This window comes from Canis aureus, chromosome 6 (assembly GCF_053574225.1).
Source record: "Canis aureus isolate CA01 chromosome 6, VMU_Caureus_v.1.0, whole genome shotgun sequence".
NCBI classification, from domain to species: Eukaryota; Metazoa; Chordata; class Mammalia; order Carnivora; family Canidae; genus Canis; species Canis aureus.
In genome coordinates, this window is record NC_135616.1 from 80,523,927 (window position 1) to 80,540,128 (window position 16,202).

The window sequence follows — 16,202 nt, forward strand, 5'->3', positions numbered from 1 at the left end:
ACCTGCACCACCCGCACCTGGACGACCAAGTGGAGGGAGTTTAGGGTCCCCAGTGTTGGGCGCCGTGAGGGGGAGCGCCGAGGATCCCAGGAGTCATCCATCATTTCCCCTTTGTCTTCTGGCGACTTTTCACCAGCTCCTGGGTGCGGAGTGTCCACTTAAGGAATTTTGCTTCGAATCCACTCTGGCAGTTACCTTAGTGCTTCAAAGGGGAATGGGGCTCCTCGATTCAACTTCTGTCAATGTCCAAACTAATTATGCTTAATTATACAGCAGTTGCCCCTTCACTAGGCCCCCAGGGGATGCCTGAAACCATGCAGAACACTGAATACTATTTATGCTGTTTTTTCTTATACCTGCAAATGAAGTTTAATCGATAAGCTAGGCACAGTACGAAATTAACATTAGCTAATAACAAAACAAGTTGCATGAAAGTGGTTTCTAAAGATGTTGTATCATGCCCACTCTTCTCATGGTGTGGAGATGATCAAATGCCTACGTGAGACGAACGGAGGGGTATGATGTAGACACCGTGACAGAGGTTAGGATACCCACTGACCCGGCAACATGTCCGCAGATCATCTGCTTCCAGACGGCAGTGGCTACTGGTAACAGACATGCAGAAGGGAGAACCATGGTACTGTTTTCCTTTGCAGAGCCTTTGATTTATGGATAATAAAATGATAGCCAAAAAAAAAAATTTAAAAAAAAATGATAGCCAAGTGGGTAGCAATCTAATTTTACATAGTGTTTCCATGTTTCATATCATACCTCTCTGATCCTACAGCATCCCTGATTGGGGCACCTGGGTGGCTCAGTTGGTTGAGACACGGACTCTTGGTTTCCGCTCAGGTAGTGATCTCACGGTCGTGAGACTGAACTCCACCTTGGGCTCCCTGCTCAGTAAGGAGTCTGCTGCTGTTCCCCCTTCACTCCTGTTGTGTGCAGGTACTCTCTCGAAAATAAATATTTTTTAAAAAAGATCTTGACAGGGATGCCTGGGTGGCTCAGTGGTTGAGTGTCTGCCTTCTGGCCCAGGGCGTGACCCCGGAGTCCCGGAATCGAGTCTCATATAGGGCTCCCTGTGAGGAGCCTGCTTCTCCCTCTGCCTGTGTCTCTGCCTCTCCCTCTCTGTGTCTCATGAATAAATAAAATCCTTAAAAAAAAGAAAGATCTTGACAGCATAAGCAGGGGGGAGCAGCAGGCAGAGGGAGAAAGAGAAGCAGGATCCCAACTGAACAAGGAACCAGACAGGGGGCTAGATCATGACCTGGGATCACGACCTGAGCCCAAGTCAGACACTTCACCAACTCAACCATCCAGGTGCCCCAGAAAGAGCATTTTGAAAAATGAAGTGATCTAGGAGAGACATCATATGCATTTTATATTGTAGAGTGCTGTTTCACAAAATGTTTGAATATTGTAATGTGTGTACACTCTATGCGTGTCCACACACAGTCATCCTACCAATGTGCAGTTCCACCAGCAGCATCTGGTCTGCTCCACATCTATACCAACACTCAATATGATCTTTAATTTGTGCCAACCTGATGGGACTGAGATGGTTTATCACTTTGATTTTAATTTACATTTCCTTGATTACTACTTGAGGTTAAGAAACTTTTCCTTTGTGTTGGCCTAATTGGATTATTTTTTAAAAGAACCATTTGTTCTCCCAGTTGTACAAACTTGACCTTTGAAGTGAACCCAACTTTGTAACTCAAGAACTGCCTACAGTTAGGGATTACTGCAGACCATATGCCATCTTATGAATACAGCACACGTCATGCTGAGTGCGATTCGAAGAGAGACCGAAAAGCATAGAATAACTTCTTGATGAGACAACCTTAAGCAAGGCACTTGTAAAAGAACTAAACTCTAAAGTAACATGTAGTAGAGCTTTGAACACAGGGATATATTCCCAGCACCTTCAAAAATCTTTTAATTATTTAACTCTACTGTGGCAAACCAAACTTTCTAGCACGATGTCTGTGTGATAAGTAGAGAAAAATAAAGCTGTATTGAGGAGCAGATGCTGGAAATTCAATTAGGCTCATTCATTGGCCTCATTAGCCCGTCAATTAATGCCTCTGATTCAAACCTGTATCTCAGCAGAATCTGAAACTATTTTACTGGTTTTAATCCTTTGGAGTTGTGTACAAATAGTTGAGACCACACATGTCAAATCTTTGAATGCCAAGTGTCTTCTGTACTTTCTTTTATTATCATCATAGTCTTTGCATCAAGATACATAGCAACGATAGCAGGTTTCTTTTTAAAGCTTAGTATTAAATATTAAATATCTTTCCCCATTTTAATTTTACATTACTCTGCCAAGAAAAAAAATTAAAAGTCAAGTTACTTGAAGCCTGGACACACTTCCATGATTAGCCGGGCTATGTAAAAGTTGGTGGCTTTGTTCTTCCTGCTGTAAAAGCAGATCCGGGCCCAAGAAAGATGGGACCAGGTTCTAATTGTTTTTGAAAAGTGTGCTACAAAAATGGATGGCCTGTTATAAGCCAGGTTACAAAGTAAGGATGGGGGTAAGGGAGGGATATTTTTCTCCAGAAACAGAATTTCTGAAGAGTCCCAGTCCATCATTTTTTCCCAAAATGGTTGGAGGAGGGGTAAAATCTCAACATGAGCTTTGACGTACTGTCTCTGTGAGGGGACGGTAGTTGCCTTGCCAACGAGGGAGGGGTGCTGAGGAGGAGCAGGGCTAAGCTGGACCATCCCCACCCTCCTCAGCTAGGGAAATGGAAAGTTTATTGCCCAGTGGGTGTGAAAGTGGGCTGAAGCTCGGTTGGTACTGAATTCTCTAAGAGGTTTCTTCTAGAAACAGACAACTCAGACTTCCTCTCACGTCAACAAAGAAGTTATTTTTAAAAGCACTTGGGAAGTTCCTCCTCCACCCCTCAGGTGGGGAGGCTCAGAGAAGGGAATCATCAGTACAGCCACCCTCGAGGCCGTAACGGAATTCTTGAAGGTTGGAGACCCCGTAGAAGTGGACAAAGGCTGCGGCCACCACCAGGACATGGAAAATCTGATGAGACTGGAACTGGAGGAATAACAAGAGAAGGGCCTTTAGGACAGGGGCCAGGAGAGATCAGAAGTAAGCATCAAGCATTTGCCTCTTCTAGGTTCTCCTTAAAAAAAATTTTTTTACATCATAAAAGCAATATACTAGTGGTAGAAATTTTTTTTTTAAATCTTGTCAAGGATACACCAAAATGCTAATATTGGCTATCTCCCTGCCATTTCTCCTTTTGCACATATAGGTACCCTGGAACACTATGTGATCCCCACGTCTCTTACCACCTTGTACTCAGACCTTTAACTTTGGCTGGTCTCTCACCATCACAGGCCCTGCTGGAAGAGTCATTTCTTACCCATATGTCAAATTTTCCAGGAAAGAAGCGCTCAGGAATTCGAGCAGCATAAAGGCCAGCTCCGGTGATGTACATCACAGCCATGAGGAAGAACCAGCCCATCTGGCCCACTGTGGTGGCCTTGACAAAGCCCTCAGCGATAGTAAAGTGCATGGTGGGCACAACACCGCTCAAGCCAAGTCCCAGGAACACTCCTGAACAAAGCAGACATAAGATGGTCAAGGAAGGAAACAGCCACCACGTGGAAGGCACTGTTGTCTCCCTCCAGAATTCAGATGTTTATTATGACAATTAGTTATTTTCCGGTGAACAGGACATATTTAGGAAATTGAACCACAAGATGGATAACAGTCAGCAGACGTTTCTGCAACATCCAGAATAGGAAGAAGGCCGTGTCAGTGCTGATACAGCTATTACCTTTTAAGGAGGACAAGAACCAACATCCAACATTCTTTATTATTTGTTAAGAAATGTGCAGCCTTGGCCAAAAGTCTATGTCAAAACCTCCCCAGGCTGATTTGGATACAGGTCCTAAATGGCAGGGCTGCAGGCAGGTGGCTTCCAAGTCCGAGAGGAGCTAGGCAGGTTTTCCAATAAGATCATAAAAGACTTAAGGAACAGGACTCTGACCTCCTGAGTAGACAGGTACACCCAGAACAGAAGTTGTCAAGGTGACAGGGACACACAAGAAAGGTTAAGAGGAAGGGAAGAATGGGTATTTGTCTCAACATCACTCCACTACACATAACTGGAGGGCAGGGATGACCTTCTGGATTTTTGTAGATGCCCTTGTTAGAGCACAATGGTTGGTGCTTGATGAATATTTAATTCTTTTAACTGAAGGTTTAAAACACAGCACATATTAAGAAGTCCCAAGAGCCTGAAAATGAGTGGCAACTAGTGTGCTGCTGCAAAAATAAAGCATAAAAGGAGAGTCTAGACGAGACAACACAAAGATGTTTATGCTTTTTGCTATTACAATAGTTGTGACCAGTGTTTATGCTCAAGGAAAGAGAACTCCAGGTGTTCTAATTTTAACCTCTTGGTTTGAATGCCTAGAATGTAGGGTCACTAAACTGACAGTGCTCTGTACATTTTTTAACTTTCTCAAACCAAATTTAAGAACAGTCGTTTTGATACTTGCAGCAAACTGACCAGCTTGGTAGTAATCTGTCCTGCTAGCACTCCACTGAGATACTATGAAACATGGGGGAGAACTGAACTTTGAAAATTCATGGTGTTTTCTAAATTCTCAACACAAATCAGGATTTGGATGGGGTCCCCAAACTACAAACCTTAGGGCCCAGGGTTCAATCTATTAGGCTCAAGGCCCAAACATGAATATGTCTTCCTACCCACCTGCTCTTGTCTGCCGGTGCTTAGGAGTGGCAAACCGGTCCCACTGTGCCACAATGATGGCAGAAATGCCCAGGACACAGACGATGGAGAGGTAGATGAGCCGTGGCTGTGGGGAGCAGTAGAAGGAGTAATAGAGCCAGGGGACAAAGCTCCCCATAATCAGTAGAGCAATCCCTGAATAATCCAGTCTAAAAAAGAGCCACAAAAATGAAATGAATCAGTGGGAGAAATGAAGAACTCCTATGGCTTGCTGAACTTGTTCCTTCTGTTCACATGCTCCCAGACTTGATCATCTCCACCCAGTCTCCCTTCGTTTCCCATTCAATCTATCCTACATCCTGGACCAAAAACCAACCAGATCAAGCACATCTATTTTGCAGTGGCAAAGTTTCTAAGAATCCCTCCTCACAGGACTTCATCCCTTCCCTGAGCTGTGGGCAGCCATGTCTTCCCCTAGCGGAATCTGCGACCCTGGAGTTCTGTCAAGTCCGGCTGATTCCCAGCTTCCCATGCAGGAAGGGCTCTGAATGTTCTTCAGTTCTGATAACTTGAGTTCCCAAAACAAAACCCTTGAGTTGGGAGTATTCTTTAGAAGTACTGTTCTGATTTAGCTGCCTTTTTAAATGATAAAAACGTATTTCTGTTATTGGTGTTATGGGAAAAACAAAATAACCTGCCGCCACCACCACCAAAACCAACAACAACAAGAAGCAAATAGACAGAACTCTGCACACAGTTGGGGAATCTGAAAAGCATTAGATTATGGACATCTGGGGCTTCCAGCAGTTCATGGGCAGCAAAGATAAGCTTAACTGCATGGGTGGATAGAATGAAGTTAGCAGAACGAAGCAGGGAGTACTCTACCATGCCCTGCTGTGGCTCAGGCCAACGGGAAAGTCAAACGGTACTGGGTCCTAGGGCTCAAACAGCAGCCCGCTAGCACCCCAGGTCTCACAACAGATAGTACCATTCAGGTAAAATCCATTCTGTTGAGGAGGCTGCAGTGCATTTTTCATGAAGGATTTAAGATAAAAGCTTCACCGCCCTATTAAACCCACAAAATAGAAAGCCCTTCCTCTGGGACATCAGGGAACCTTTTAGGAGTTACAGGAGTTTCCAGTATCCAGTCAGCCATCAATCACAAGATATGAGAGTCATGTGTGGTCTTTCCTGATGTTCTTTCAACTCACTTGGAAAAAGTCCGGGAGACTTTCTCTGAATGACAATAGACGGTGTGAAAGAGCCAGGAGAAGCTGAGGCAGAGCACTGCACCCAAAAAGAACATCCCAAAAACCACCTTCTCCTGTAAAGGGGCCATGAAGTACATATTTGGTCTGAGCATGGTCAAGATTCCCAAAAAGAGAAACAGCACAAAACCTATAGAAGGGAAAAGAAAAGAAAAAAAGTCTAAGGAAAAAAAATACATGCACTTTCACAGTTGATGGTGTTAAATCAGCACTAAAACAATAGGGTTCAGCTGTGGGAACTGTAGTCTAAAATTTTAGGAGAAAGAGGCGCCTGGGTGGCTCAGTAGTTGAGCATCTGCCCCTGGCTCAGGGCGTGGCCTCGGGGTCCCGGGATCGAGTCCCACATCGGGCTCCCTGCAGGGAGCCTGCTTCTCCCTCTGCCTGTGTCTCTGCCTCTCTCTGTGTTTCATGAATAGATAGATAAAATCTTAAAAGAAAAAAAAATGGCATCAGTCATAAAAACCCAGACAAGAAGAGCACTTTTTGAAGGGTTCACATTTTGTTTGGACAGTGGGAATTCACAGAAAGAATAGAAGGAATCGCCTCCATTGAGGACAGTTCTGCCAAGGATCGTAAGAGAACATCTAGTTGCAATTTCTTCTCCTGGTTCTAAGTCTTCCTCCTCTAGCCTCAAAGATCAATGATCAAGGATTAGTCAATCAGTCAGAATAACTTTGCTCTTTTCCTTCCCATGGACAAAGGGCATAATCCCTTGGCATTTAAGGAGACAGAAAAATTTGGTTTCTTCCCAAATCACTCACCAAGCAGATGGGTCCAGATGTTGCCAGTTTCTGTATGGATGCGGAAAATGCTCTTGAAGCAAGCCCGGAAGGAGGGCATAGGTGGTCTATGGCCATGTAGCAAGTAGTCATTGTCCTTCAGCCAGTCAGGGAGTACGTCATATGGGATGACCCTCCAACGTCCCTCCCAGACCTGGAATATTAAATACACTCTAAGAAGGGCCCTAAAGAATGGTAGTTTCCCCAAGGGCAAGGAGTGAAGGAGAGCCAGTCTAGGAAAATGTCAACCAGGCTTTGGGTGACAGGTAATAGAGACTCAACCTGGACTTACAGATATCTGAGACACAGCATGAGCAAGGCCATTGCTACTATGTATCTTGACCAATTTTTGCTAAGGCCTTTCTTTGTTCTTGCATCATGTTAGTTTATCTAGATATGCTTTAGATAAGTGCACCTCAATCTTGGAAAAAATATGGCAGGACTGTCTTTAACCTACTTGAAATTTCACAATTATGTATATAGAGTGAATGAAAACAAAGAAATAGAAATTATATTTTATGGTTTTGAAAACATACATCTTATCCCTCCTTTGCCCCTCAAATCCAGGAGACTCCAGTTGATCCCTGCTCAATCCTTTCCCCTAGTAGATTCTAAGGCCTTCCTAGGCTGAGGCTATGTCTTTTTAGAGCAGGGGTTCTTAACCCAGGACACACAGACAGTGAATGGATAGAATCCAGAGAGGGATGAAAATGTGAATGGGAAAAAAATTATCTTTTATTTTCACTCACCTCTACCTGACATCTAACACTCTCCTCAATGATAAATGTGACCAACAAAGCACACTAGTGCTAGAACCTGTGATGGTCATGAATAGAAATCAGAGATGTTTTCAATCATTAGTTTTGCAGATATCAAAATATTGTTACTCTTCACTGCTTAGAAATAATAAATTTTAATAAAATACATTATCATTCTGGGCAGCCTAGGTGGCTCAGTGGGTTAGCACCTGCCTTCAGCCCAGAGTGTGATCCTGGAGACCCGGGATCGAGTCCCACGTTGGGCTCCGCGCAGGGAACCTGCTTCTCCCTCTGCCTGTGTCTCTGCCTGTGTCTCTCTGTGTGTGTGTGTGTGTCTCATGAATAAATAAATAAAATCTTAAAAAAAAAATACATTATCATTTGTCATTAGTGCATATTTAATGTGTTAAATAAAGGAGCCCACATTAAAATTTTCGAAATTTTAAAAATTAAAAAATTCTGATGACTGCCAAAGGGATCCATAGTAAAGAAAAGCTAAAAACTTATGTTTTAGAAAATATTTTGAACAATGCCCAACACGGTAGGTAGTAAAAATGTAGCTAGTCTTCTCCCTAATTTACTGCATCTTAAGCAAAAACAAACACACGCATCAGAGTAAAAGTTCTTCAATGAGTGTTTGCCAGCGGGAGCACCCAGGACAGAAGCTACTGTGCTATACCTTATACACAAACTCCTCCATCTTCTCCATAGCATGGTGGGCTTGCAGGGGAAGCGTCAGTACCCGCACCTCCTCCTCCTCTTCCTGGGGCACTGGGCATGTTTGCTCTTCTTCAGCCTACAGGCATAAAAAATACACAGAAACTAATCCTAAGAGCCATCTCACACACTGCGCTAGTCCAGGTCAGACAGATCCAGAGAAACCCAAACTCAACACTTTCTGCCTGGCCTCTCTCCTACATATAAGACTTGTGGCTTTTTCTCTAAAAGCATGACGGTGAGTTTCTAACACTGTAGTTCAAGCTTTATTAATACTTTGCAAATGCTGGAGTGAAAGCTCAATTCAGCACACAGGGGGTAGTGGATGGGGGCTGACGTGAAAGGGACACAGGACTGCCAGTCCTAAATATTCTTTAAGTTTGGATAGCCCCTCCTTACCTCTCAGACAGTGGTTCTCAACTGTCCCCAATTTCCCAAATATCTCTCTATTCTAGACCACTAAATTCTCGAAACGGTGGAAAAGGCAGAGTCTCAGAGATTCCCATAACAATTTCAATCTGTTCATGGTTCTCTGTTCGACTCTGGGGATTATATCATGACTGAAACTTTGTATTCCTAGCAGCTCCCAAGAGTATCAGGGATGCCACACTGGTTCTGTAGAAAGCAGCAGCTCTGAGTCCTAGACCCCAGGAGCCTGGACACAAAGTGTGCACATGGGAGCACACTTCCCCATCAAGGAGAGAGACTTTTTTCTCAGTCCCAAGGCTCCTAACCATGGAGATGGAGAGCCAGGCAGTTCAAGTTCTTCTCTTTCTCTCTCCTGTTGATGGTCCCTGGGAAACAAATGGTCCCTCTTAAATTCTGTGGTAGAGATCCCTGCTTGCCTACCCAATGTCCATTCTCTCTTCCTCAGTAACAAAGTCCTTGGTTTTATTCAGGGGTGGCAATGTTACTGTAATGTTACTCAGGCCCAATGAAGAGGCTGTATTGACTAAACTCCACTGCAGCCGAATATAACTATGTTACTAAGTTCTGGCCCAGGGGATGAAGTTCTGACCTTGTGAGGGACTTCCAAAAAGGGTGGGCTCTTCCCCTCTTTATCCTTCCTCTTTTGTGGGGGCTGCTATGGGGGTGTGTGATGGGTAACATTCAGAATGGAGGAGGAGCAAGACAGGGGGCTGACAGTGGTGGAGCCTCTGCATTGGTTACTTCTAGAATTCTTCTACATAAGACACAGACTTATTAAGACTATAGGGATTTGTGTTATATGAAGCCAAACCTAATCCTAACGGATGCTTCCTTCATCCCTTCACAAGTATTTACTAATTACTTACTGGACTTCAGGCCTTGTGTTAAGTCCTGGGGTTATAAAGACTAGTGAACTTGCAAAAGCTTACAGTGGGAAAAGGATACAAATAAATAAGATACATATAATTCAGTATGATAAGGACTGGGATAGTGATATTCCCAGGGTGCGATGGTGGTTCCTCCTTTGGGGAGAGAGGTGAGATTAAAAAATGGACACTGACCGAGGCCTAATGAGAGGTTCAAGGCAATGACTCCTAGGAAGACAACTTACTTTGGTTGGGTTGGCAATTATCCGTTTCCCCTTCTCTTCCAGCAGGGGTCCGAGTTCAGCCAGCTCCACCGTGTCTGTTTCCCTGTTACTGGCAGGAGCCCCATTGCCCTGTGCCACCACAGATCCTTTGTGAGAAGACATCTGGCTGGTACCTCAATACCCTGCAGCTTCAGCTTGGGGAAAGGTTGGGGTCTCTCAGCCCCAGGGGGCAGAGAGCTCCCTGTGATGGTAAACACTAAAAGCGAACAGAAACATGGAGGGTATTGACAACTGACTCCGCTTACAGTTTCATTTTCATGAGTCAACACTGAATAAGACACAGATAGTCAACTCGCACCCTGTCTCCAATCCCAAAGGCCAGGTAATTGCTAAATTAAGGTACTTAATGTTATTGGTAAGACTTCTGGTCAACAGTAGGCTAGTCGTTAACCTCTGGGAAGTCCAAAGTTATATGTGGATCTTCAACTGTGCCCCTGCCAGTGCCCCTAACATCTGTGTTGTTCAAGGGCCAACTGTACTTCAAGACCACCCAAGCTTGAAATAAATTAAATGCCAACTGAACTCAGTCGGGCATTTTCTACAAATGCTCTGACATGTGTGACTTGCATGCAGGAGGAACTTGGTTGTGAGCTAGATGGGCAGTGGTTAATTCCTCTGCAATGTCTACTAATTCTATTGTAGGATTATAGCCTGGGTTCCACTTGGATAGCAAGCTTTCATCATAATCCCTCCGGAAAGTAAGCAATAACTTACCTCAGAGCAGGAAGTTGAAGACAAGGAGGCAGCCCCAGCCTTGCCTGTTGCCACACACATACCAAACAACCAGCTCAGCAAGAGCTTGTTCCAACCACCATAACTCATAACCTAAGTCCCACTCAAATTAGTTTTTCAGAAACTAGAGACAGGTATACAAATCCTTTAGGAAAATCAGAGAAACCTAGAACTCCGTTTTCAAGGAAAAACTTCAAATGCTTGAGGTTTTCCTGAGTTGGACTACAGGCAGTGGTCTTTCAATCAAGAAAAATGATACTGAAAAGAGGAAAGGTGCCCAAAGATGTTCACCATCTTGGACACTACTACTACCCCCCCAACCAACAACAAAGGAGTTTATTAGTCATAACAACAGTAATGACCAGAATATTAGCATTTTTATCCACTGGTTATCTGAACCCAGTGACCATCAGGCAATGCAGAGAGGGTCAAGCAACGCCTGCACAGGGAGTGGGCTGCATTACCAAAGAGGAAATTTAATCTTAGGGAACCCAAACCTCTTATAATAGGCAGTAATCAGGACTGCTCATGAGAGAGACACTGTCTACCTCCCACCGCTGCTCCCTACACACATACCTTTGATATCTTACACCAGTTCTCTTTTTATGTAAGACTAGTTACGATTCCTTCCTGGGGATTATAATTGGATATATGCAGTCAGATGAGTGCAGTCCTTAAGTTTCAAAAGTCATGCTATGCTACACTCACAAGCACGGCTGAAAGGAATAGGCAAATCTAGTTCAAGAAAGCAAACAGTGACTCACTGCACAGCAGACCTTTATACAGTGTCAACACATCGACAGTTCTTCTTCCTTCAAATGTGCAAGATTCTGGCAAGACAGATGCCAGCCCGCAGCCATAGCCAACAACTGAGCCTAAGGAGAACAGGAAACGGGGGCCCCTGAAACCCTCAGGAAATAGGGAATCCACATAAGAAACACTGGGAAATCTTTTTCAATGCGTTGACCGCAAAACGTATTTCCTTAGGGTGAGGTGCTACTGAATAAAAAGCTTTACTAAGAAATAATCTATATTAGAGCAAAGAAAAAGAAAAGGCTTTGGGCACTTTGGACAATTCTGAAGAGGGACATACACATAGCTTAGAACACCGCTGCGGGGGCAAAACAAAAAACAAAAGAAAACCCCAAACTCAGGTTCTGCCATATGGACCCTTGATTTTGGTCAGAACCCATATTTCAAAATGAATGAATGAAGAGGGCAGCATTCTAGTCAGCAAGCTTCTTGTCACTAGCTAAGGGTTTATGCACTTTTTCTTGTGTTTGTGTGGCTTTCTCCTTTTCCCCAGAGTAAGCCAATAAAGTCACTGAATATTTCACAAATATATTCAGCACTAGCACCCTAAGGCATCCCAAGGTACTGTGCAAAATACACAGTTGAACAAGGAAGTGTCTTCAAAGGAGCCTACGATCAGATGGCGTGAGGCCATTTGTGACATGTACAGTTAGTGATGCGATTTCACTGTTCCAGGAGGGCAGTGGAGGGAGAGAACACATACCCTAGAGTGGCCACGTACTAAATTCAGATATTTTGAATGCTGTGTAACTATTTTACTAGAGGCAATGAGAATAACATAGACAAACTTTCAGTTGGGCAGTTGGGGTCAGAGATCAAATGCAGAATCCAGCTCGGTATTCTAATTTCCTCATTTGATCTGCAAAGTTTTTATGCCTTCAAGCCTACCGTTCTCCTAGATGATCTTTGTCTCTTCGTCATCATGTCTTTTCCCTTTCAGTCCAAATCCCTCTTAGTTCTTCTGATTCCCCCTAGCTCCTGTACCAGCAGCTCCTACTCCTCCCCTCAGCATCGTCTTCTAGGCCCAGAGTCACTGAACCTAACAGACATCCCAGTTAACTCACAAGCCAGACATCAGCTACAACTCATCATGCATCATGTAAAGTACATACAACGGAGGTCAATGGAGATCATGTCATCATATGAGCAAAGTCCATTGTCCAGTTTGGTCTTCTAAACTGTAGCAACACAGAGACAGGAAAGGGAGAGATACGGATCGGCGGTCTGGCAAGACAGAAGAGCAAATAATACTAGGACCTGGAAAGGTAACTGCGGGCAGGGCAGCCACTCACCAACAACTGGGAGTTATTATAAGCAAGTGTTTTTGTCTTTATTATATAAAAGCAGCATAAATGCCTATGGTGTTAAGACTGATTCTGGGAGCACTCAGAAGAGCCAAATTACTTCAACTTTCTGCCAGCTTTCTATATCCTTAGTATTTTAGAGGAAACACATTTCCCCTCAAACTCACCACACCCAAATTATAACTGGGCCAAACTCCACTGAGTGCATTTTTTATGGGATTTCTTCAATTCAAGCTAATAAAATCTTTACCACTAAGCTTTCCAACTGGATAAACCTATGATATTAAAGAATAAAGCTGTGGAGGCAGGGAGGTGTTTGTGCTCTTATAAATAAGATAATCCTGTGCCACACTTAGGAAAGAACTGATTCTTAATCACCGGCCAGTTGGCCCGAGAGTTTATTTCCCTCGTAGTTTCTGAAGACATCTATTCTGAGAACCAGTTCCCAAGTTTTCCAAGCACACTCCTTCCTTGGAGTCAAAGTCACAAAGCTGCTTCTGGGAATTTTTAATCTAGAGTCTCCGGACCCTTAGAGATTCTGTGGATAGGCATAGGCAGGCTCGACCTATTACTTCCTGACTCGCTCTAAAGAAAAATTAGTTTAGCAGTAAACTAATAGATTAGTTCTCTTCTATATGTGCTCTGTTAGGGGACGTGGTTCCATAGCACTGCTGGGGAAAAAACGAGTCAAGGCAAAGACCTACGTTTGAAGATTACCAAATTGCAGCAACGGGGCGTTAGCTTTCTCACTTGATGCTAGGTGTCATCGGCTTAGCGTCTGAAGTGAAAAATCACAATCTAACTTCCCTTGTAGCTCTTCTCCAGCCATCCCAACAGAAGACTTTTTGATTCCAAACAGAGATAGATAAGCGTTTCAAGTGCCAGGACAAAACAAAACAAAACAAAACTACACAGGCTGATGATGGAGTTTCACACCAGTCCCTGTTTTATATTTGGCTTTCAACTAGATGGCAGCCCAGTTATATGTTATAGCACTTTACACTGCATGCCTTGGAAGCCCCAACCTAGGTACATGCCTGAAAGCCAATCAGTTGGAATTGGTTTGCCTACAGGGCACTTAAGGATCCTTTCAATCCAAGATACAAACTTTATAAACATTAATCACACCCCCAACATTTCTGAGCAGGAAAAGGGAATTAACTGGTGGGTGATATCAGAGAAAAATGGACAATTAAGAACAAAATGTAGGGGACACCTGGATGGCTTGGTGACTGAGCATCTGCTTTCAGCCCAGGGCATGACCCCACGGTCCTGGGATCGAGTCTTGCCCAGGGCTCCCCGCAGGGAGCCTGCTTCTCCTTCTGCCTGTGTCTCTGCCTCTCTCTGGGTCTCTCATGAATAAATAAATAAATCTTAAAAAAAAAAAAAAAGACAAAATGTAATGACTTTGATGAGTATCAGTACCAGAAAAAAACAACAGCAACACCATAATTAATAAAGCTTCTGGGTTAAAACATGACTTTAGTTCACCAGTGTGATCACAAGTAGATGAGACAGGATAATACAGCAAGAGTGTTAAACAGTTCAGTGTGGCTTGATATTATAGCAGCCAAAGGAAATTTCCTAGGGAATTAGAAGACAAACTTAACTGGCCTAGAAAGCAGCACAAATTCTGTTCTTTATCCATCTGACAATACCTACTGATTATTTACAGTGTACATGGCATTGTAGCTACAGAGATAAGGCAAAGGAGAATCAGAGGCACGACATGGTTGCTGGCCTCTATTTTATTTTATTGTTTTTAAAAGATTTTATTCATTTATTCATGAGAGACACAAAGAGAGAGAGGGAGAGGCAGAGACACAGGCAGAGGGAGAAGCAGGCTCCATGTAGGGAGCCCAACATGGAACTCAATCCCAGGTCTCCAGGATCACGCTCTGGGCTGAAGGCAGGCGCTAAACCGCTGAGCCACCCGGGCTGCCCGCTGGCCTCTATTTTAAGAGGGGACGATGACTTTTGTTTTTACTAACATCATTACAAGACTAGATGCCACGAAGTGCTGGAGGAATTCAGAAGAAAAGCTCAGTTTTAGTTGGAATGACTAAGAAGGGTTCTGTGGAAGACTTTGGGAGCATCTTGATAGGGAAACTGGGAGCGGTGGCCCTTCCAGAAGCAAATCCAGTGTGCAAGGCAGGCTCCAAAGAACAGTCCCCAGGACAGTGAATAATCCACTTTTCCATAAGGGAATCTTTCACAGATAAAAGGAGGCCAGACTTTAAGAAACTGAAGGTAGCCTAAAAGCCTACTTAGGGTGGTATCCTTTGTGCATCAGCAATGGTGAGCCTAGTGATTCTTTCCTACTTGCAGAGTGGCCGTTTATTTCTAAGTCCCTTGGGAATCTCGTAATTTCTTGGCCACTGAGAACGGAAGGGCTTCAAATTCTCTTCTCCGAGTAGGTGTAGGGTTTTCTGGAGGCCTTCGGGGTAACACACCCGCGGTCTTAACACCGATCCCCAAGTGCCAAGTACTACGTGGGGGCGTAGATGTCACCCTGGTGATCAATTTGGGGGCTGCGAGGCTACAGAGGCGGCCGCCCAGCAGGTGAGCCCTTGCACGACCTGGCCTGACCTGGCCCAGCAGCCCCTGTGCCCCCCCCCCCCGTGTTGTCAGCCCACCCGCGGAGCACCCGGGGGAAGCGGGAGGCGAGGGCAGCAGGCGGCACGCAGGCCTCCCTCCCGTCGCGGTGGCGCCCGGACGCGCGTGGGCCCGTGGGCTCGCGACCGCCTCGCCGCTCCCCGGAGCCCGACGGCAGGCTCGGGGGGGGGGGGCGCCCCTGTTTCATCTTCTTGGAGACCAAAGCCCCGGAGACCACGAGTCTCCCAACGGGACGGGGACGCCGGGCGTGCGGCTGCCGACGGGAGGCAATCCCGCCCTCCCCGCCCCAGTTCCGATTTTGCTCACATTCCAGCTTCGGGATTAGCTTCCAAACGCGGCGGGTGGCCCACTAATCCCCGCGCCTCCGAGGGCGGGAGGCGGTCGCGGCCGGATCCGCCGGAGCCTCGGGGTCGGGAGCCTCGGCGCGGCCCTGGGACCGGCTGTGCCCCGGCTCCGGGCTCCACCCCCGCGGCGGGGACGGGCGGGCGGCGACGCCAGGACCCGCAGCCCCGGAGCCGCGCCGAGCCCGCCCGGAGGCGGCGGGAGGGGCCGGAAGTGCTACCGCCCGGTCCCCGAGCAGCCCCGGGGCGCGGCCGGCTCCCAGGGCCCCGCGGGGGCTCGAGACCCTCGGGGCGTCCGGACCCCCCCACCCCCGCGGCCGCCCGGGAACTTACAGCCGGCGGGCGGGCTCTGTGGGGCCGCGGTCCCCGGCGCTACATCCCGCGGCGCTGGAGGCGGCCTGCGGCCGAGCGGCCCCGGATCTTCAGCGCCCTCCCCGCGCCGGAAGGGGCGCGCGACCGCACGGCGTCACCTCCGCGGCCGCGTCACCGCCTCTCGGGCGCTCCCCGCCGCCCCGCGTCGCTCCCGCAGCCCCAATCACAAGCCGCCGCAGGCCCCGCCCCCGCAGGC

General features: G+C 46.1%; 1 protein-coding gene across 2 annotated transcripts; it reads right to left on the reverse strand.

Annotated features, from left to right (window-relative positions):
- Positions 1-2,188: 2,188 nt before the first annotated feature.
- Positions 2,189-16,126, reverse strand: ADIPOR1 (adiponectin receptor 1). 2 transcript variants are annotated; one of them, XM_077902531.1, is made up of 8 exons: positions 15,968-16,126; positions 9,790-10,024; positions 8,212-8,328; positions 6,757-6,928; positions 5,939-6,125; positions 4,749-4,936; positions 3,390-3,583; positions 2,189-3,058 (listed from the first exon to the last, which is right to left on the reverse strand). In XM_077902531.1, the coding sequence occupies exons 2-8, from the start codon at positions 9,928-9,930 to the stop codon at positions 2,930-2,932; spliced, it is 1,128 nt and encodes a 375-aa protein (XP_077758657.1). In that variant the 5' UTR covers positions 9,931-10,024; positions 15,968-16,126; the 3' UTR covers positions 2,189-2,929. The 2 variants fall into 2 exon arrangements, with proteins under 2 accessions (XP_077758657.1, XP_077758658.1); XM_077902532.1 differs by lacking the exon at positions 15,968-16,126 and adding an exon at positions 15,600-15,717.
- Between the last annotated feature and the right edge of the window lie 76 nt (positions 16,127-16,202).